The sequence below is a fragment of the Scyliorhinus canicula genome, chromosome 2, assembly GCF_902713615.1.
Source record: "Scyliorhinus canicula chromosome 2, sScyCan1.1, whole genome shotgun sequence".
Lineage (NCBI taxonomy): Eukaryota > Metazoa > Chordata > Chondrichthyes > Carcharhiniformes > Scyliorhinidae > Scyliorhinus > Scyliorhinus canicula.
This window is the reverse complement of record NC_052147.1, coordinates 85,552,009-85,574,539: the sequence shown is the minus strand read 5'-3', so window position 1 is coordinate 85,574,539 and position 22,531 is coordinate 85,552,009. Positions and strand designations below refer to the sequence as shown.

Sequence of the window (22,531 nt, the reverse complement as noted above, 5' to 3'; positions counted from 1 at the left end):
AATTTCTTCCTTGATGATAGATTCCAGCATCTTCCCTATTACCGAAGTTAAACTCACTGGCCTATAATTTCCTGCTTTCTGCCTACTTCCTTTTTTAAACAGTGGCGTCACGTTTGCTAATTTCCAATCCACCGGGACCACCCCAGAGCCTAGTGAATTTCGGTAAATTATCACTAGTGCATCTGCAATTTCCCTAGCCATCTCTTTTAGCACTCTGGGATGCATTCCATCAGGGCCAGGAGACTTGTCTACCTTTAGCCCCATTAGCTTGCCCATCACTCCCTCCTTAGTGATAACAATCCTCTCAAGGTCCTCACCTGTCATAGCCTCATTTCTATCAGTCGCTGGCATGTTATTTGTGTCTTCCACTGTGAAGACCGACCCAAAAAACCTGTTCAGTTCCTCAGCCATTTCCTCATTTCCCATTATTAAAACTCCCTTCTCATCCTCTAAAGGACCAATATTTACCTTAGCCACTCTTTTTTGTCTTATATATTTGTAAAAACCTTTACTGTCTGTTTTTATATTCTCAGCAAGTTTACTCTCATACTCTATCTTACTCTTCTTTATAGCTTTTTTAGTAGCTTTCTGTTGCCCCCTAAAGATTTCCCAGTCCTCTAATCTCCCAGCAATCTTTGCCACTTTATATGCTTTTTCCTTCAATTTGATACTCTCCCTTATTTCCTTAGATATCCACGGTCGATTTTCCCTCTTTCTTCCGTCCTTCCTTTTTGTTGGTATAAACCTTTGCTGAGCACTGTGAAAAATCGCTTGGAAGGTTCTCCACTGTTCCTCAACTGTTCCACCATATAAAGTCTTAGCTCCCAGTCTACCTTAGCTAGTTCTTCTCTCATCCCCTTGTAATCTCCTTTGTTTAAACACAAAACACTAGTATTTGATTTTACTTTCTCACCCTCCTTTTACTTTCTCACCCTCCTTTTGGGTTTAATCAGGGGTGTAGACTTTAAAAGCCAAATCACTGCAGCACTTCTAAAATTTTAATTATCTAATTATAATAGCAATCACTTTTTGAGCTCTTCAGTGAGGAAATTGAGTTTGTAATCTGTTTTACATGTTGAGTGTGGAGTACATCTACATGCCTGTATAATGTTAACTCTCGTGGACTCCCGATTTGGACAATAGGGTTTAAAAGGTTGATCTGAGCTCTCGGCAGTTTAGTGGACTTTGATTTTTGTTGAAATGGCTAATGTTCTGCAACAGTACAGTGCACACCTGTGTACTTCCAAAATGGTGAGGTGTACTGGTTGAATATGGAAAGGACTGATCATTATGGCGTGTAGAACAATTTTCTGTTAGTTATTCTGTTAAGCTAAATATATATGCAGCAGTTGGTTCTTCAGATTGACAGCATAGTATCAATGGAGATAATTATATCATGCAGAAGAGCAAAGAGTTACATTGTAATCTGTTTTAAGCATGTAAAATGTTTGGAAAGCACAAGATGGCTTTGACTTCAGGCAGGTACCGAAAATGGTACATTTAAATTAGCAGTCGACTTGTATGGAAGGAACTTACTTTAAAGCTTTGGATAATGGAAAAAATAATTATTTAAAAATGGATATTGGCTAAAACATTTTTTTTGAAATGTTTTGTTTCTGCGTGTGCAGCAGAATTTATAAAGCTCGGTATCTCTCCTCAGGCCGGCACGATAGCGCCAGGGTACCAGGTTCAATTCCCGCTTGGGTCACTGTCTGTGCGGAGGCTGCACATTCTCCCCGTGTCTGTGTGGGTTTCTTCCGGGTGCTCCGGTTTTCTCCCACAATCCAAAGATGTGCAGGTTAGGTGGGGTGCTCTTTCAGCGGGTTGGTGCAGACTTGATGGGCCAGATGGCCTCCTTCTGCATTGTCGGAAATCTAATTCTAATAAAGACATAGGAAGTTATTCTGCAGCTATACAAAACACTAGTTAGACCCCACTTGGGGTACCACAGCTTGTACTGTACTGTCAGCTGGTGAGTTGCCCTCTTGAACTGCTGCAGTCGTTCAATGTGGTCTCGGTACACCCACTGTTGTTCAGGAGGAAGTTGGAGCATTCCTCAAACCTAACGTTGCAATTGCTGTAAGATGGGAAAGTGATAGGTAAAATGACTAATTGTATCTGTTTCTGCGCAGTTACGCAATACCTAATATGTTTTCCTTGAATCACAGTTTGGAAAGTTATTTTCCAAACTGATGGGGTTTTTGAATAAAGACCAAACAGCATGAGTAAAGTGCTGCCTGGTGCCAGGTTTGATTTTTGGATTTGGAGTTAGTTGATAGTGTCAGAATTATTTCTGACTGCTGCAATTGTCAGGATAAATCAGCCAGGGTGATAGCTTTTCAAATTCTACTGTTGAGAGGTGGCTGCCTGTGGGTATTGGGTGAGGATCGATGAAATTCGACTGGGACGCCCTTAACAACTGAATTACCAAATGACTGTCAGCAGCCATGAAATTCTGTGAGTCACCATTTTTAAGAGATGGGAGAAAGGCTGGAGAAAATGATGCTTGTTTTATTCCACTTTTAATCATGCTGTATTTATGAGGGGTCAAACTGCACTTCAACATTTCCCAGCAATCAAAATCCTTCCCTTATTGGTGGATCAAATTTGAAGGGGAGGTAGGATAGAGTGGACCAAGTTGGGATATCTTATGTGGTGAGTTGTGCTGAATGCAGTGGGAGTGCATTCCACCATGATAGTAATCACTGAGGAAAAACAGGAAGCAGTGCTTGCTCTAGGACCTCGGTGAGGAAAGGGAGCTTATTTTGCAAGGAATGGAGTAGTTGAGAGACTGGTTGATAATGAAATCGATCTTGAAAGAGGTGTGAATTGTCTCAAGCCAGGACAGTTGGTAGGATTTTGCAAGCCCAGGGTAGATGGTGTGGGGTGAATGTAATGAGACACCTCTTTAACCTGTGATTTTAACCTCTCTCCAGTCACACCATCTGGACCTGTAAAGACTTAATTACCTGCAAAGACTCGCATTTAAAGTATCATCTTGCATCTTTGACTTTGTCTATATATGAGTTTGTGGAACCCACCACTTCACTCACCTGATGAAGGAGCTGTGCTCCGAAAGCTAGTGACTCCAAACAAACCAGTTGGACTTTAACTTGGTGTTGTAAGACTTCTTACCTTCTCTGTTAAACTTATTTCAGCAACATTCTCTAATTATGGCACACTGTGGTAGAACAATGATTTGTGCCTTGGAGGGAGTTGTGTCTGTTGTGGTATTTTAGCCCACACAATGATGTATGTATATTTCTCAGAAAGAAAGGGTAATTTGAGTAATTTTTAACCCTACTGTTCTTGCATCTCTAACAGACATCTGAGAACAGAGTTGACAATGCAGCTCATGCTCATAACTTTCCAAGGACATCTGTTCAGAGAACTGATTGTCTGGTTCCTTCTCAACTGGATTGCTTCCCACTGTTCAGTGGCAGCGTTCGGACCAGGTGGGCTGGATGCTATGCGAAATGCCAGAAGGCACAAACCGGAGGAAAGGTCCACCTGACTTTGTGGAGAAAAAATATTTGATAGCATGTGTGATTACATTTGTTGTCCATATGTGATTCAAGTTGTGCAATGCAAAATTGGTTAAATTGATTTCTAAGATTAAGTGAATAATTTGTTTCCCTTGATTATTTGGCACGGTCATACTGGTATGTGTCATAGAGTAGATATTACTACAGTGCAGAAGGAGGCCATTTGGCCCTTCCTTGCACCGAACCTGAAATAGCACCCTATCAAGGCCCATGCCCCCACCCTGTCTCCGTAATCCAGTAACCCCACCTCACTTTTTTAGACATTTAAGGGGCAATTTATGATGGCCAATCCACCTAACCTGCTCATCTTTAGACTGTGGGAGGAAACCAGAGCACCCGGAGGAAACCATGCAGACATGAGCGAACATGCAAACTCCACACAGTCACCCGAGGCTGGAATTTAACCCGGGTCCCTGGTGCTGTGAAACAGCAGTGCTGACCACTGTTTCATGATTTAATTAATTCATTGATAAAATAAGGTTTTGATTTTCTGTTTATCATATTGGGAAGTAGTTTATTCTGGAGATTGGGTAACTGATGTCAGAAATAAGAAATTACCTAATATGTTCAGGGGGCCACAATTTAACATGCATTGTTTTCCTTTAGTAGGAAGTGAGTGTTCAAAAATGAACAAGCTGCGACAGAGCTTCAGGCGTAAGAAAGACATCTATGTTCCAGAATCAAGCCGACCGCACCAATGGCAGACTGACGAAGAAGCAGTCCGCAGTGGCAAATGTAGCTTCCAGGTCAAGGTGACTACTCTCTACACATTCCATGTGTATACTTAAATTAAGTGATTTATATATGGAAGACTTTGTGGTTTATTCATTGGAGCAATAACTCCTGCGGAATCAGCAGACTGTCCACATTTAACAACTTTCATTTATATCTCTTTTAATCCAACTAAAAGATTGCCAATAACGAGGAACTAAAGGGTGCCACTAATGTACTGTAGCAGTAAAAAGCTTTAAAGAAAGCCTAGCTCATGAGATTAAAGTGCCATTTCCTGGGGTGATGAAGCACTCCAGCCTCCCCAGTGTCCACCAGGCACAGAAAATCTAGGAGATAATATGTGCTCCCTGCAAGGATACTATTGTGCTTTATCACTTCCTCAGAACCTACTAAAATATTTTACACATGAAGGATTACTTTTGCAATATCTGCCTTGTGAAGCGGGCAAATTGAATAAAAGGTCCAGCAAACAGCAACAGAATCAACTTTTAGTGACTGTTGCAGGAAGTTGTGGTCCGGTCAATGGGAGAAATCTTTCAAATATTATAATATATATTTTCTGGCCATCCTAATTGGCAGCCACGCCTTGGTTTATTGTCTTATTTAAAATAAAACACCTCATCCAATGCAGAACTGTGTTGCACTGCGGTGTCAGACTGCATTACGTGCTGAAGGTTGCAGTGGGAGTTAAATTCATCACGTGCGGATAGAGTTACTACAATGCAAGGCATCAGTGGTGTTCGCACTGCTGTCTCATGGCACCGAGGACCCAGTTCGATCCCGACCCCGGGTCACTATCCGTATGGAGTTTGCACATTCTTCCTTTGTCTCACCCCCACAATCTAAAGATGTGCAGTGTAGGTGGATTGGTCGCACTAAATCGTCCCTTAATTGGGAAAAAATAAAAAAGGTTTTAAAAAAAAGAACTCCTACTGGTGTAGAAGGAGGCCATTTGGCCCATCAAGTCTACACTGATCCTCTGAAAGAGCACCCTACCTAGGTCCACTTCCCCGCCCTATCCCTGTAACCCTATAACCCCACCTAACCTGCACATCTTTAGATAATAGGGACAATTGATAATGACCAATCCATCCAACCTGCACATCTTTGGGCTGTGGGAGAGAAATGGAGCACCCAGAAGAAACCCACGGAGACACAGGAAGTATGTGCAAACTCCACACAGTCACCCAAGGCCGGAATTGAACCTGGGTCCTTGGTGCTGTGAGGCAGCGTGCAAACCACTGTGCTAATGTGTCGCCTGCAAACAGTAGTACCAGTCGAGCCAAGTACTACCAATGAGCCAAATCAATACCAGATGCTTGCATTCAGTTGGCAAATAGTCAATCTGATCATTTTAATTCACAATGTGTATTAGTATCAATTAACGTGTTTCATATTGGACTTGAAACATTAATTCTGTTGCTCTCTCCACAGATGGTGCTAGACTGGCTGAGTTTTTTTTAGCACTTTCAGTTTTTATAACTTAATTTATCTCCTGGTGCATTGCATGTGGCATTTGTAGTCTCCTTGTTAATCAGATAACTATGGCAACTAATCTGACATAGGATGGGATTTACCGACCAATCCGCCGTGTCATTTTTGGTGGCAGAGGCGGCCCACCAGGATGATTTACCAGCCCCGCTGTTGTCAACAAAATTTCCCGGTGATTGCTACCCTCGTCGCCGGGAAACCCATGCACTGGGGGGACCAGAGTATCCGGACGATGTGGACAGCCGGTAGATCAGTCTTTGCTGTATAAAACAAAAATTCACATCCAGTGGCTTTCACAAGAATGGTTTTCGAACCTTTCTTTCAACAATGCAGTTTGGTTGCTGGGCATATTCATAGACATTTTGTCCATGTTGCCAATGTGACCTCTTGGGTATTCGTGTTTTACCATTGTATGATGATGATTCGCTGGAAATTGATCATTTTGGCATTGAGATCACCTGGTCGTCTCGTTACCTCATCGGACGAACTGTCCCATCTGCCGAAAGATTTGTGGGTTGAGAATTGGCCTGTTCAGTCACAAGTACCCAGGGCAGAAACACACGACCCTGAGTAGATGTCATCCTTTGAATCGAGGGACAGCCAACAATGATTAAGTGACTTGGTGAATTCCATGTCCTTTTTAAGTCGGATGCTGAAGAAATGAATTTGGAGAGTTTTACAATGTTATGACTGTGGTTCAAGCTATCATAGAACATACAGTGCAGAAGGAGGTCATTCGGCCCATCGAGTCTGCACCGACCCACTTAAGCCCTCACTTCCCCCCCTATCCCCAGACCCCAATAATCCCTCCTAACCTTTTTGGTCACAAAGGGCAATTTATCATGGCCAATCCACCTAACCTGTACGTCTTTGAACTGTGGGAGGAAGCCGGAGCACCCGAAGGAATCCCATGCAGACACTGGGGGAACGTGCAGACTCCGCACAGACAGTGACCTAGTGGGGAATCGAACCTGGGCCCCATGTGCTGTGAAGCTAACCACTATGCTACCCAAATCCTTGTAGAATTATTTAATTAAATAAAATGGGACGCATTCATGGAATTTGAATTACTGATATTGTTTTATCATATTTCAAAATGGCAGCCACCTGCACCACCATTGGTTTTGTAAATGGTTCACATATATACAGGTTGATCATATTTTTTGGAAGGATTTTTCAAAGCTTCAAAAAACACCTTTGACAAGGTGCCACACAAAAGGTTGCTGCATGAGATAAAGATGCATGGCATTAAGGGTAAAGTAGTAGCATGGATAGAGGATTGGTTAATTAATAGAAAGCAAAGAGTGGGGATTAATGGGTGTTTCTCTGGTTGGCAATCAGTAGCTAGTGGTGTCCCTCTGGGATCAGTGTTGGGGCCCACAATTGTTCACAATTTTCCTGGATGATTTGGAGTTGGGGACCAAGTGCAATGTGTACAAGTTTGCAGACGACACTAAGATGAAGAAAGAACAAAGAAAATTACAGCACCGGAACAGGCCCTTCGGTCCTCCCAGCCTGCGCTGATCCAGATCCTTTATCTAAACCTGTCTCCTATTTTCTAAGGTCTACTTCCCTCTGTTCCCGCCCGTTCATATACCTGTCCAGATGCATCTTAAATGATGCTATCGTGCCCGCCTCTACCACCTCCGTTGGTAAAGCGTTCCAGGCACCCACCACCCTCTGCGTAAAAAACTTTCCATGCACATCTCCCTTAAACTTTCCCCCTCTCACCTTGAAATCGTGACCCCTTGTAACTGACACCCCCACTCTTGGGAAAAGCTTGTTGCTATCCACCCTGTCCATACCTCTCATAATTTTGTCAACCTCAATCAGGTCCCCCCTCAACCTCCGTCTTTCCAACCAAAACAATCCTAATCTACTCAACCTTTCTTCATAGCTAGCACCCTCCATAACAGGCAACATCCTGGTGAACCTCCTCTGCACCCTCTCCAAAGCATCCACATCCTTCTGGTAATGTGGCGACCAGAACTGCACGCAGTATTCCAAATGTGGCCGAACCAAAGCCCTATACAACTGTAACATGACCTGCCAACTCTTGTACTCAATACCCCTTCCGATGAAGGCAAGCATACTGTATGCCTTCTTGACCACTCTATCCACCTGCGTTGCCACCTTCAGGGTACAGTGGACCTGAACTCCCAGATGTCTCTGTACATCAATTTTCCCCAAGACCCTTCCATTGACCATATAGTCCGCTCTTGCATTTGATCTTCCAAAATGCATCACCTCGCATTTGCCTGGAATGAACTCCATCTGCCATTTCTCTGCCCAACTCTCCAATCTATCTATATTTTGTTGTATTCTCTGACAGTCCTCCTCGCTATCTGCAACTCCACCAATCTTAGTATCATCTGCAAACTTGGTAATCAGACCACCTATACCTTCCTCCAGGTCATTTATGTAGATGACAAACAACATGGTCCGAGCACGGATCCCTGTGGAACACCACTAGTCACCCTTCTCCATTTTGAGACACTCCCTTCCACCACTACTCTCTGTCTCCTGTTGCCAAGCCAGTTCTTTATCCATCTAGCTAGTACACCCTGAACCCCATACGACTTCACTTTTTCCATCAACCTGCCATGGGAAACCTTATCAAACGCCTTACATGTCCATGTATATGACATCTACAGCCCTTCCCTCATCAATTAACTTTGTCACTTCCTCAAAGAATTCTATTAGGTTTGTAAGACATGACCTTCCCTGCACAAAACCATGCTGCCTATCACTGATAAGTCTATTTTCTTCCAGATGTGAATAGATCCTGTCCCTCAGTATCTTCTCCAACAGTTTGCCTACCACTGACATGAAGCTCACAGGTCTATAATTCCCTGGATTATCCCTGCTAGCCTTCTTAAACAAAGGGACAACATTAGCAATTCTCCAGTCCTCCGGGACCTCACCCGTGCTCAAGGATGCTGCAAAGATATCTGTTAAAGCCCCAGCTATTTCGACCCTCACTTCCCTCAGTAACCTGGGTTAGATCCCATCCGGTCCTGGGGACTTGTCCACCTTAATGTCTTTTAGAATACCCAAAACCTCCCCCTTCCGTATGACAACTTGACCTAGAGTATTTAAACATCCATCCCCAGCCTCAACATCCGTCATGTCCCTCTCCTTGGTGAATACCAATGCAAAGTACTCATTAAGAATCTCACCCATTTCCTCTGAGTCCACGCATAAATTCCATCTTTTGTCTTTGATTGGGCCAATCCTTTCTCTAGTTACCCTCTTGCTCCTTACATACGAATAAAAGGCGTTGGGATTTTCCTTAACCCTGTTAGCCAAAGATATTTCATGACCCCTTTTAGCCCTCTTTATTGCGCGTTTGAGATTCGTCCTACTTTCCCGATATTCCTCCAAAGCTTCATCAGTTTTGAGTTGCCTCGATCCTATGTATGGTTCCTTTTTCATTTTAGCTAGTCTCTCAATTTCACCCCTCATCCATGGTTCCCTAATCTTGCCATTTCTATATTTCATTTTCACAGGAACATGTCTGTCCTGCACTCTAATCAACCTTTCCTTAAAAGTCTCCCACATTTCAAATGTGGATTTACCCTTAAACAGCTGCTCCCAATCCACATTCCCTAGCTCCTGCCGAATTTTGTTATACTCTGCCTTTCCCCAATTTAGTACTCTTCCTTTCGGACCACTCTTGTCCTTGTCCATGAGTATTCTAAAACTTACGGAATTGTGATCGCTATTCCCAAAGTAATCACCGACTGTAACATCAACCACCTGGCCGGGATCATTCCCCAATACCAGGTCCAGTATGGCCCCTTCCCGAGTTGGACTATTTACATACTGCTCTAAAAAGCTCTCCTGGATGCTCCTTACAAACTCTGCTCCATCTACGCCTCCAACACTATATGAATCCCATTCAATGTTGGGGAAGTTAAAATCTCCCATCACAACCACCCTATTGCTCCTACATTTTTCCATAATCTGTCTGCATATTTGTACCTCTACTTCATACTCGCTTTTGGGAGGCCTGTAGTAAAATCCCAACAATGTTACTGCACCCTTCCTATTTCTTAGCTTCACCCATATTGCCTCAGTGCTCGAATCCTCCATCATGCCCTCCTTAATCACAGCTGTGATATCATCTCTGACGAGCAATGCAACTCCACCCCTTCTACCTCCCTCTCTATCCCTCCTGAAGCATCTATACCCTGGGATATTCAGTTGCCAGTCCTGCCCTTCCCTCAACCAAGTCTCAGTAATACCAATAGCATGATATTCCCAGGTACTGATCCAAGCCCTAAGTTCATCTGCCTTACCTGCTACACTTCTCGCATTACAACATATAAATGCACCTCAGACCACCTGTCCCTTTGCGTTCATCATCTCTTCCCTGTCTACTCTTCCCCTTAGTCACAATGAGTTTATTATCTAGTACCTTACTGGCTTTAGTTGCTGCCTCTTTACTGACCTCTAACTTCCTAATCTGGTTCCCATCCCCCTGCCACATTAGTTTAAAACCTCCCCAACAGTGTTAGCAAAAGCACCCCCTCGGTCATTGGTTCCAGTCCTGTCCAGGTGTAGACCATCCGGTTTTTAATGGTCCCACCGCCCCCAGAACCGGTTCCAATGTCCCAAAAAACGGGACCCCTCCCTCCTGCACCATCTCTCAAGCCACGTATTCATTCTGACTATTCTTCAATTTCTACTCTGACTGTCCCGTGGCACTGGTAGCAATCCTGAGATTACTACCTTTGAGGTCCTACTTTTTAACTTATCTCCTAACTCCCTAAATTCTGATTGTAGGACCTCATCCCTTTTTTAACCTATATCGTTGGTGCCTATATGCACCACGACAACTGGCTGTTCACCCTCCCCTTTCAGCATGTCCTGCAGCTGATCGGAGACATCCCTGACCCGAGCACCCGGGAGGCAACATACCATTCGGGAGTCTCGTTTTAGACCACAGAAACGCCTGTCTACTCCCCTTACAATTGAATCCCCTATGACTATAGCCCTGCCAGTCTTTTTCCCGCCCTTCTGTGCAACAGAGCCAGTCACGGTTCCATGAGCCTGGCTACTACTGCCTTCCCCTGGTGAGTCATCTCCCCCAACAGTATCCAAAATGGTATACCTGTTTGAATGAGATGACCGCAGGGGACACCTGCACTGCCTTCCTGCTCTTTCTCTGCCTTTTGGTCACCCATTCCCTGTCTCCGTCACCAATTCTAATCTGCGGTGTGACCAACTCACTAAACGTGCTATCCACGACCTCCTCAGCATCGCGGATGCTCCAAAGTGAGTCCATCCGCAGCTCCAGAGCCGTCATGCGGTCTAACAGGAGCTGCAGCTGGACACACTTCCTGCACATGAAGGAGTCAGGGGCATCGGCCGCGTCCCTGAACTCCCACATTGCGCACGAGGAGCATAACACGGGTCTGGGATCTCCTGCCATTTTTACCCTTTACCTTAACTGATTACAAATATAGTATCAAATAATTAATAAGTGAATGGAATAAAGATTTTACTTACCAATCACAATACTTACCAACGCACGAAGAGTTAAATTTCTCCCTGCAAATGCTAATTGGAGCACTTTCCTTACCAGCCAATCAGGTCACTGCTTTGCTGTGATGTCACCCTTCAAGGTAAGTTTTTAAAGAGATAAACTTACCTTCCCGACAACTACGGTTGCTTTTTTTTTGGTTAGAGGAGGGGGTAGGGAGGGAAACACTGAGGAAGTGTTTCGGGTTTAAGTGTCACTTGACAGCAGCCTCTTCACAAACAACCTTCAAATTACGCTGACCGCACTGCACGTATGCAAATCTCCCCGGGACAGCCAATCAGTAGCTCCGCACTGCTGCCCTCTGCTGGATAAAGCAAAGTGGTAAAGCAAAAAGTGCAGAGGATACCGGAAGTCTGCAGAGGGATTTGAATGGGCTAGGGTCTGGCAGATGGAATACAATGTTGACAAATGTGAGGTTATCCATTTTGGTAGGAATAACAGCAAAAGGGATTATTATTTAAATGATAAAATATTAAAACATGCCGCTGTTCAGAGAGACTTGGGTGTGCTAGTGCATGAGTCGCAAAAAGTTGGTTTACAGGTGCAACAGGTGATTAAGAAGGTAAATGGAATTTTGTCCTTCATTGCTAGAGGGATGGAGTTTAAGACTAGGGAGGTTATGCTGCAATTGTATAAGGTGTTAATGAGGTCACACCTGGAGTATTGTGTTCAGTTTTGGTCTCCTTACCTGAGAAAGGACGTACTGGCGCTGGAGGGTGTGCAGAGGAGATTCACTCGGTTAATCCCAGAGTTGAAGGGGTTGAATTACGAGGAGAGGTTGAGTAGACTGGGACTTTACTCGTTGGAATTTAGAAGGATGAGGAGGGATCTTATAGAAACATTTAAAATTATGAAGGGAATAGATAGGATAGATGCGGGCAGGTTGTTTCCACTGGTGGGTGAAAGCAGAACTAGGGGGCATAGCCTCAAAATAAGGGGAAGTAGATTTAGGACTGAGCTTAGGAGGATCTTCTTCACCCAAAGGATTGTGAGTCTGTGGAATTCCTTCGCCCAGTGAAGCAGTTGAGGTTCCTTCATTAAATGTTTTAAAGATAAAGATAGATAGGTTTTTGAAGAATAAAGGGATTAAGGGTTATGGTGTTCGGGCCGGAAAGTGGAGCTGAGCCCACAAAAGATCAGCCATGATTTCATTGAATGGTGGAGCAGGCTCGAGGGGCCAGGTGGCCTACTCCTGCTCCTAGTTCTTATGTTCAACTTATCTGCTGAGATCTACAGTAGTTAAAGGACTATTTTGCATGGAACTGGCATATCCCCCAATCTTCCTCAGATGAACATAATAATTTGGCTAAGAATATTTGAAAATTGGTTGCTGTAAGCCATACACTTGAGTGTGGATTTAAGGACGTTTTAAAGTTTCAGCTTTGCAGCCAGACGGTTCTGCAGTAAATGTGTATTCTGACTGTTCCTCCTGCTTTACATATTGAGATGTGCTATTTTAATGGACTAGATTGATCTGTCGTAAATGGCATGAAGTGGATTAGTTCCCCCGATTTATCTTTGTACTTCAATTAAAAACAGAAAAGGCTGGAAATAGTGTTAATGTTCAGGTCGTTAATCTTTCATCCTTTTAAATGAAAGGTTATTAACCTAATATTAACTGTTTTTCTCTCTACAATGCTGCCTGATCTGCTGAGTGTTTCTAGCATTTTGTTTCTATTTCCGATTTCCAGCAGCTGCAGGATTTGGCTTACTTGCTAAGTGACAAAATAAGCAAATGAGCTGTTATGCTTGTACAATTTGATAGGTGTCTGAGTATTATATCAAATATTAAAATTGACATTCTGTTTGACTTCGTTAACTGCTGGAGAACACTTACTGATAATGAACTGTTGGCATTAGTTATGTTGATTGACACCATAATTGCATTGTAGTCGCATGATGACCATGGCATTGAGTTAATTGGATAATGTGACTGGAGTAAAGGGCTGAATGATTTATTTCTTGTTGACTAAATTTGAAAGCTCTTATAAATACTATATCAGCTTCAGCCTTGAACATCCAAGGCCACAAAGTACCTGAAGGGACATGAAATCAAACATTTTCATTAATATATTGGAGTACTGGCTGAGAGTGGAATAGCAAAGTGATTGGAGTTTTCACGTTTTTAACAAATGCGGAGAAATAACTTTTTTGGAATGGCTAACTTGTTTTGGATTTTGTTTTTATTCAATTGAAATCTGGAATTACAATTGAAAAATCATCAGTTTTCGTCCAGAGTTTGAAGAAGCGATGTGAAAGTTCAGGAAGGAAGTCGAGCAAAAGGAGCAGGCATGGACAAGATGAGGTCAAAGAGGACATATTGGGAGACATGACGAAACTAGAACAAGATTTGAAACATAGAAAATAGAAGCAGGAGTAGGCCATTTGTCCCTTCGAGCCTGCTCCACCATTCATTATGCTCATGGTTGATCACGTTCAATACTCTGATCCTGCCCCCCCCCCATATCCCTTGATCTTTTCGCCAAAGAGCAATATCTAATTCCTCCTTGAATTTCCACGACGTTTTGGCCTCAATTCCACAGTTTCACCACTCTTTGGGTAGAGAAATTTCTCCTCACCTCCGTCCATAAGACCACAAGGTGTTGGAGAAAAGTTAGGCCACTCGGCCCATCGAGTCTGCTCCACCGTTTAATCATGGCTGATATTTTCTCATCCCCATTCTCCTGCCTTCTCCCCAGAAGCCCTGGTCACCTTATTAATTAAGAACCCAGCTATCTCTGTCTTAAAGACACTCAGTGATTTGGCCTCTCCAGCCTTCTGCGGTGAAGAGTTCACAGATTCACCACCCTCTGGCTGAAGAAATTCCTCCTCATCTCTGTTTTAAAGGATCGTCTCTTTAGTCTGAGATTATGTCCTCTGGTTCTAATTTTTCCTACAAGTGGAAACAGCCTCTCCACATCCACTCTATCCAGGCCACACAGTATCCTGTACGTTTCAATATGATCCCCTCTCATCCTTCTAAACTCCCAACGAGTACAGACCCAGAGTCCTCAAACGTTCCTCATACGACAAGTTCTTAATTCCAGTGATCATTCTTTGAACCTCCTCTGTACCCTTTCCAAGGCCAGCACATCCTTCCTTAGATGCTGAGGCTCAACTGTTCACAATACTCCAAATGGAGTCTGACCAAAACCTTATACAGCCTGGTCTTATATTCTAGCCATCTTGACATTGTTATGGGCCAGGGTTTAGAGAACCCCAAAGTATCATGGAGTTCACCTGACCTACAACTTTTAATAGATTGTGGTATGGGGAGCACACAGCCCACTCTACAGGTGTGGTACAGCAGAAATGGAAAAATATTTTTTAAAGCAAAACAATTATTATTCTATGAACTCAACTTAACCTTTTTAAAACATACAATGAACATCTTAGCAACCATCAATTCAAATACAACCCCCAGAGAATACAACACTAAGTAATCCTTAATAGCTTTCCAAACAACATCCAGAAGACAAAAGAAACGCCTTTTAACAGAAACACATTAGGTTTACATCCACGACGGAGAACATTTATAATTCCGAATTCACCAAATGATCAAGAGACAGTCTTTTCATGGCAGAGAGATCAACAGTACAGCTGCTTTGTCTGGCTTCAGCTCCAACACGGAAAACTAAACTGAAACACGCCCTGCAGCAAACAGCCTAAAACAAAAGTAAAAAGCTGACACAGCCCAGCTCCACCCACACTCTGACATCACTGCACTAATATGAGCAACCGAACATTTCTTAAAGCGACATTCTCATGACAACAGGAATGCTAACATTGCATTTGCCTTCCTAATTGCTGGACTGAACCTGTACGTTAACCTTAAGAGAATCGTGAACAAGGACTCGCAAGTCCCTTTGTGCTTCTGATTTCGTAAGTATTTCCCCATTTAAAAAATAGTCTATGCCTAAATTCCTCCTTCCAAAGTGCATAACCTCACACTTTCCCACATTGTATTTCATTTGCCACTTCATTGCCCGCTCTCCTAGCTTGTCCAAATCCTTCTGCAGCCCGCCTGCTTCCTCAATACTACCTGTCCCTCTACAGATCTTTGTAACTGGTTTAGCAGTGGCTGGTTTAGCACACTGGGCTAAATCGTTGTCTTTTAAAGCAGACCCAGGCAGGTCAGCAGTATGGTTCAATTCCCGTACCAGCCTCCCTGAACAGGCGCCGGATTGTGGCGACTGGGGGCTTTTCACAGTAACTTCATTGAAGCCTACTCGTGACAATAAGTGATTTTCATTTCATTTCCTTTTCATTTCATTTCATCATCTGCAAACTTAGCAACAGATCATTAATGTATATTGTAAAAAGTTGTGGTCCCAGCATAGACCTCTGAGGCGCACCACGAGTCACCGGCTGCCATCCTGAAAAAGACCCCTTTATCCCCACTGTTTGCCTTCTGCCAGTCAGCCAATCCTCTATCCATGCCAGGATCTTACCCTCAACACGATGGGCTCTTATCTTATTTAACAGTCTCCTATGCGGCACCTTGTCAAAGGCCTTCTGGAAATCGAAATAAATCACATCCACTGGTTCTCATTTGTCGAACTTCCTTGTTACCTCCTCAACGAACTCTAACAGATTTGTGAGACATGACCTCCCTTTGACAAAGCCTTGCTGACTCAGTCCTAGTTTACCATGCACTTCCAAGTACTCCGCGATCTCATCTTTAATAACAGACTCAAAAATCTTACATCTGACCGAAGTCAGGCTAACCGGCCTATAGTTTCCCATCTTCTGCCTCCATCCCTTCTTAAAAAGCCATGTCACATTAGCCTCTTTCCAGTCCTCTGGGACCCTTCCTGCCTCCAGTGATTCCTGAAAGATCACCACCAATGCCTCCACAATTTCCTCAGCTATCACTTTTAGGACCCTGGGATGTAGACCATCCGGTCCAGGTGATTTATCCACCTTTAGACCTTTCAGTTTCCCCAGAACCTTCTCCTTAATGATGGCTGTGGTGATATGCATCACTAAAATACACAAGGGGTTAATGTGAACACACTACACCTAGCTAGACACTAGAGAGAGCACCAGAGACATCATAACACACAGACATTCAACCAATAGGCTAGTAAGATAGGACACAACCAATAGGCCAGTAAGATAGGACACAACATGCATTCAAGACACAAACAGAGGCGACACTACCACAGGGGGGCATTACACCAACCCATATATAAGGACACAGCACACATGACCTTCCTCTTTCCAGTGGAGACACTTAGTGAGTACACAGGGTTGATATGAAACACATCACACCCACCACGTGGATTGTAGAAGACTGGTTAGATAGTCTGAGTAGCTATAGCAGGATTAACAGGAGAATCCAAGTAGGAGAATTGTTAACAGTTTAATAAATGTGTTAAAGCTATCTCCAAGTCTGAACCTTCCTTTGTCAGAGTGCACATCAAGGAAGCAGCTTATGCTACGTCAAGAGCATAACAAAACAATGGCCACTGCACTCACCTTTCCCCCCCGATTCTCCTGGAGCTCTGGCATATGACTGGTATCTTCCACTGTGAAGACTGATAGAAAGTAACCATTCAATTTGTCTGCCATTTCTTTGTTTCCTAATATTACTTCTCCAGTTATGTTTTCCAGTGGTCCAATGTCTATTTTTGCCCCCCTCTCATCTTTCATATATTGAAAAAAATTCTTGCCATCTTCCTTTATGTTACTTATTTCATTTTATCCCCCCCTTATTGCTTTTTTAGTTGTCCTCTGCTCATTTTTAAAGGCTTCCCACTAATCCTCTCCACTTTGTATGCTTTTTCTTTAGCTTTTATGCTGTTCTTGACTTCCCTCGTCAACCACGAATGCCTTGTCCTGCCCTTAGCATGTTTCCTCCTCCTTGGGATGAATTTCTGTTATGCCTCCGGAATAACCCCCAAAAACCCCTGCTATTGCTGTTCCACTGTCTTCCCTGCTCGTCTCGTTTTCCAATTAACTCTGGCCAGCTCCTCCCTTATGTCTTTGTAGTTATCCTTATTTAATTGTAATAACGTAACATCTGTTTGCAGCTTCTCCCTCTCAAACTGCAGGGTAAATTCTATCGTATTGTGGTCACTGCTGCCTAAGGATTCCTTCACCTTAAGTTCCCTAATCAAGTCTGCCTCATTACCCATCACCAAATCCGGAATTGCCTGTTCCTTAGGGGGCTCTACCACAAGCTGCTCCAAAAAAATGGTAGCATGGTGGTTCGCACAATTGCTTCACAGCTCCAGGGTCCCAGGTTCATAGAACATAGAACATAGAACGATACAGCAAAGTACAGGCCCTTTGGCCCTCGATGTTGCACCGACATGGAAAAAATCTAAAGGCCATCTAACCTACACTATGCCCTTATCATCCATATGCTTATCCAATAAATTTTTAAATGCCCTCAATGTTGGCGTTTTCACTACTGTTGCAGGTAGGGCATTCCACGGCCTCACCACTCTTTGCGTAAAAAACCCACCTCTGACCTCTGTCCTATATCTATTACCCCTCAATTTAAGGCTATGTCCCCTCGTGCTAGCCACCTCCATCCGCGGGAGAAGGCTCTCGCTGTCCACCCTATCTAACCCTCTGATCATTTTGTATGCCTCTATTAAGTCACCTCTTAACCTTCTTCTCTCTAACGAAAACAACCTCAAGTCCATCAGCCTTTCCTCATAAGATTTTCCCTCCATACCAGGCAACATCCTGGTAAATCTCCTCTGCACCCGTTCCAAAGCTTCCACGTCCTTCCTATAATGAGGCGACCAGAACTGTACGCAATACTCCAAATGCGGCCGTACTAGAGTTTTGTACAACTGCAACATGACCTCATGGCTCCGGAACTCAATCCCTCTACCAATAAAGGCCAACACACCATAGGCCTTCTTCACAACCCTATCAACCTGGGTGGCAACTTTCAGGGATCTATGTACATGGACACCGAGATCCCTCTGCTCATCCACACTACCAAGAATTTTACCATTAGCCAAATATTCCGCATTTCTGTTATTCTTTCCAAAGTGAATCACCTCACACTTCTCCACATTAAACTCCATTTGCCACCTCTCAGCCCAGCTCTGCAGCTTATCTATGTCCCTCTGTAACCTGCAACATCCTTCCGCACTGTCTACAACTCCACCGACTTTAGTGTCGTCTGCAAATTTACTCACCCATCCTTCTGCGCCCTCCTCTAGGTCATTTATAAAATGACAAACAGCAACGGCCCCAGAACAGATCCTTGTGGTACGCCACTCGTAACTGAACTCCATTCTGAACATTTCCCATCAACTACCACTCTCTGTCTTCTTTCAACTAGCCAATTTCTGATCCACATCTCTAAATCACCCTCAATCCAAGCCTCTGTATTTTCTGCAATAGCCGACCGTGGGGAACCTTATCAAACGCTTTACTGAAATCCATATACACCACATCAACTGCTCTACCCTCGTCTACCTGTTCAGTCACCTTCTCAAAGAACTTGATAAGGTTTGTGAGGCATGACCTACCCTTCACAAAACCATGCTGACTGTCCCTAATCATATTATTCCTATCTAGATGATTATAAATCGTATCTTTTATAATCCTCTCCAAGACTTTACCCACCACAGACGTTAGGCTCACCGGCCTATAGTTACCGGGGTTATCTCTACTCCCCTTCTTGAACAAAGGGACCACATTTGCTATCCTCCAGTCCTCTGGCACTATTCCTGTAGCCAATGATGACCTAAAAATCAAAGCCAAAGGCTCAGCAATCTCTTCCCTGGCTTCCCAGAGAATCCTAGGATAAATCCCATCCGGCCCCGGGGACTTATCTATTTTCACCTTGTCCAGAATTGCCAACACTTCTTCCCTACGCACTTCAATGCCATCTATTCTAATAGCCTGCGTCTCAGCATTCTCCTCCACAATATTATCTTTTTCTTGAGTGAATACTGACGAAAAGTATTCATTTAGTATCTCGCTTATCTCCTCAGCCTCCACACACAACTTCCCACCACTGTCCTTGACTGGCCCTACTCTTACCCTAGTCATTCTTTTATTCCTGACATGCCTATAGAAAGCTTTTGGGTTTTCCTTGATCCTACCTGCCAAAGACTTCTCATGTCCCCTCCTTGCTCGTCTCAGCTCTCTCTTTAGATCATTCCTCGCTTCCTTGTAACTATCAAGCGCCCCAACTGAAACTTCACGCCTCATCTTCACATAGGCCTCCTTCTTCCTCTTAACAAGAGATTCCACTTCTTTGGTAAACCACGGTTCCCTCGCTCGACCCCTTCCTCCCTGCCTGACTGGTACGTACTTATCAAGAACATGCAATAGCTGTTCCTTGAACAAGCTCCACATGTCCAGTGTGCCCAACCCTTGCAGCCTACTTCTCCAACCAACACATCCTAAGTCATGCCTAATGGCATCATAATTGCCCTTCCCCCAGCTATAACTCTTGCCCTGCGGGGTATACTTATCCCTTTCCATCACTAACGTAAAGGTCACCGAATTGTGGTCACTGTTTCCAAAGTGCTCACCTACCTCCAGATCTAACACCTGGCCTGGTTCATTACCCAAAACCAAATCCAATGTGGCCTCGCCTCTTGTTGGCCTGTCAACATATTGTGTCAGGAAACCCTCCTGCACACATTGTACAAAGAATGACCCATCTAATGTACTCGAACTATATCTTTTCCAGTCAATATTTGGAAAGTTAAAGTCTCCCATAACAACTACCCTGTTACTTTCGCTCTTTTCCAGAATCATCTTCGCCATCCTTTCCTCTACATCCCTAGAACTATTAGGTGGCCTATAGAAAACTCCCAACAGGGTGACCTCTCCTTTCCTGTTTCTAACCTCAGCCCATACTACCTCAGAAGAAGAGTCCCCATCTAGCATCCTTTCCGCCACCGTAATACTGTCCTTGACTAGCAGCGCCACACCTCCCCCTCTTTTGCCCCCTTCTCTGAGCTTACTAAAACACCTAAACCCCGGAACCTGCAACAACCATTCCTGTCCCTGCTCTATCCATGTCTCTGAAATGGCCACAACATCGAAGTCCCAGGTACCAACCCATGCTGCCAGTTCCCCTACCTTATTTCGTATACTCCTGGCATTGAAGTAGACACACTTCAAACCACCTACCTGAACACTGGCACCCTCCTGCGAAGTCAAATCTGTGCTCCTGACCTCTATACTCTCAATTTCCCGTACCCCAAAACTACAATCCAGGTTCCCATGCCCCTGCTGAATTAGTTTAAACCCCCCCAAAGAGCACTAACAAATCTCCCCCCCAGGATATTGGTGCCCCTCAGGTTCAGATGTAGACCATCCTGTCTATAGAGGTTCGATTCCCGGCTTCAGTCACTGTCTGTGCGGAGTCTGCACGTTCTCCCCATGTGTGCGTGGGTTTCCTCCGGATGCTCCGGTTTCCTCCCACAGTCCAAAGATGTGCAGGTTAGGTGGATTGGCCATGCTAAATTGCCCTTAGTGTCCGAAATTGACCTTAGTGTTGGGTGGGGTTACTGGGTTATGGGGAAAGGGTGGAGCTCTGGGATTGGATAGGGTGCTCTTTTAAAGAGCCGGTGCAGACTCGATGGGCCGAATGGCCTCCTTCTGCACAGTAAATGCTATGATTCTATGATTAAGCATTTCACAAATTCCTTTTCTTGGGAACCATTACCAACCTGATTTCCCCAGTCCATATACATATTGAAGTTGCCCATGATTATTGTAATATTGCCTTTTTTTACATGCTTTCTCTATCTCCTGATTTATTTTCTGCCCTACATCCTGACTACTGCTAGGAGGCCTGTACATAACTCCCATCAGGGGCTTTTTACCTTTGCGATTCTTCAACTCTACCCACAGAGATTCTATGCCTTCTGATTCTGTATTGCTCCTTGCTATCGATTTACCTTCATTCCTTACTGACAATGCAACCCCGCCACCGTTGCCCGTCTGCCTGTCCTTTCGATAGGACACATATCCTTATATGGCACAGTCCTAAAAGGTTTACCCCTTGTCCTCAAACTATCACCCCTAGTTTTGGACTACCCCCACCATTGGGACCATTCTTTTTGAATCTACCCTGTCCAATCCTATTTTATAAGTTTCTTTGAGTTCCCCTCTCACTCTTCTAGACTCCAATGAATATAATACTAATTGAATTAGTCTGTCCTCTTATGAGAGTCCTGTCATCCCAGGAATCCCTGGTAAACCTTCGCTGCACTCCCTCCATAGCAAGAACATCCTTCCTGATCCCAGATTAGGGCAGAAGAAGCTTTGGGGGAGTTTTGGCTTGGCTGATGAAATTAATGGTGTGCGAGTTTTAATTTTAGAGGCAAACAAGTACTTCTGCATGGTGGGAGCCTATAAATTTAGAATGTAAATTGCACATGTCCAAATGCTCTTAACTTTTCGGAAATTTACCAGCCCTATAATTATCAGCCATATGAGACAGACAGAACAGGGTCACAGTTGATAATGGCATGGCCTGACTGATTAGAATATATGTAGCACGTTCACTGGAAAAGCAGTGTTTGTTCTGCTATTTATAGATTGGAACAACAAATTGTCTTGTAATATTTCCAGATCCTTTTGAGATGTGTGGTGACAGGTATTTCAGCATTGTCTTGCCTTGGTTTTATGCTGTAAGCATGTTGCTTTGAAACTGACAGTTTGGTTGTTGGAGGTTGCCCCCAATGACTCTTTGAATTGCTAAGATTGCCCAAAGTTCTCAATCTTTGGAGTGCTGAATTCTAGTGACCATTAAGCTAATCACAGCAAGGGAGCTTCCTGCATGAAATCTTTCATGAAAGGTATTTGAACACCAACTTCACAGTGCAGAATGTGGGAAACATCGAAGCACTGATAAAACAGTATCGACATGTTTATTTTATAACTGTTAATGCTTGCGTGGTTCCTAAATTGGGGAATGGTGGCTTCGTGGTAATGTCATTGGACCAGTAGTGATCCTAGACTAATGCTCTTCAAATGCGGTCTAAAGGTGCACCATGGCACAGTAAAGGCGACCATTAAACTCTCACAGATTGTCATAAAAATCCATCTGATTTGCTGATGTCCTTTAAGGAAGGAAATCTGTCGTCCTTACCTGATCTGGCCCACATGTGACTCCAGATGCACAGCAATGTGGTTGACCCTTAACCTCTGAAATGGCCAAACAAGCCACTCAGTTCAACAAATGGTGGTCTTGCCAGCAACACAAGAATTTTTGAAA

The 22,531-nt window shown here is 43.9% G+C and overlaps 1 protein-coding gene across 11 annotated transcripts in view; it reads left to right on the top strand.

Moving 5' to 3' along the window:
* The window catches only part of numb (NUMB endocytic adaptor protein), a 289,476-nt gene that overhangs the window by 138,926 nt on the left and 128,019 nt on the right, over positions 1 to 22,531 (top strand). For 10 of the 11 annotated variants that reach the window (XM_038781913.1, XM_038781896.1, XM_038781860.1 and 7 more), the window contains exon 2: positions 4,152 to 4,297. In XM_038781913.1, the coding sequence (XP_038637841.1) occupies positions 4,152 to 4,297 (146 nt within the window). The remainder of the gene's footprint in view (positions 1 to 4,151; positions 4,298 to 22,531) is intronic. The other variant, XM_038781832.1, reaches the window with a different exon arrangement.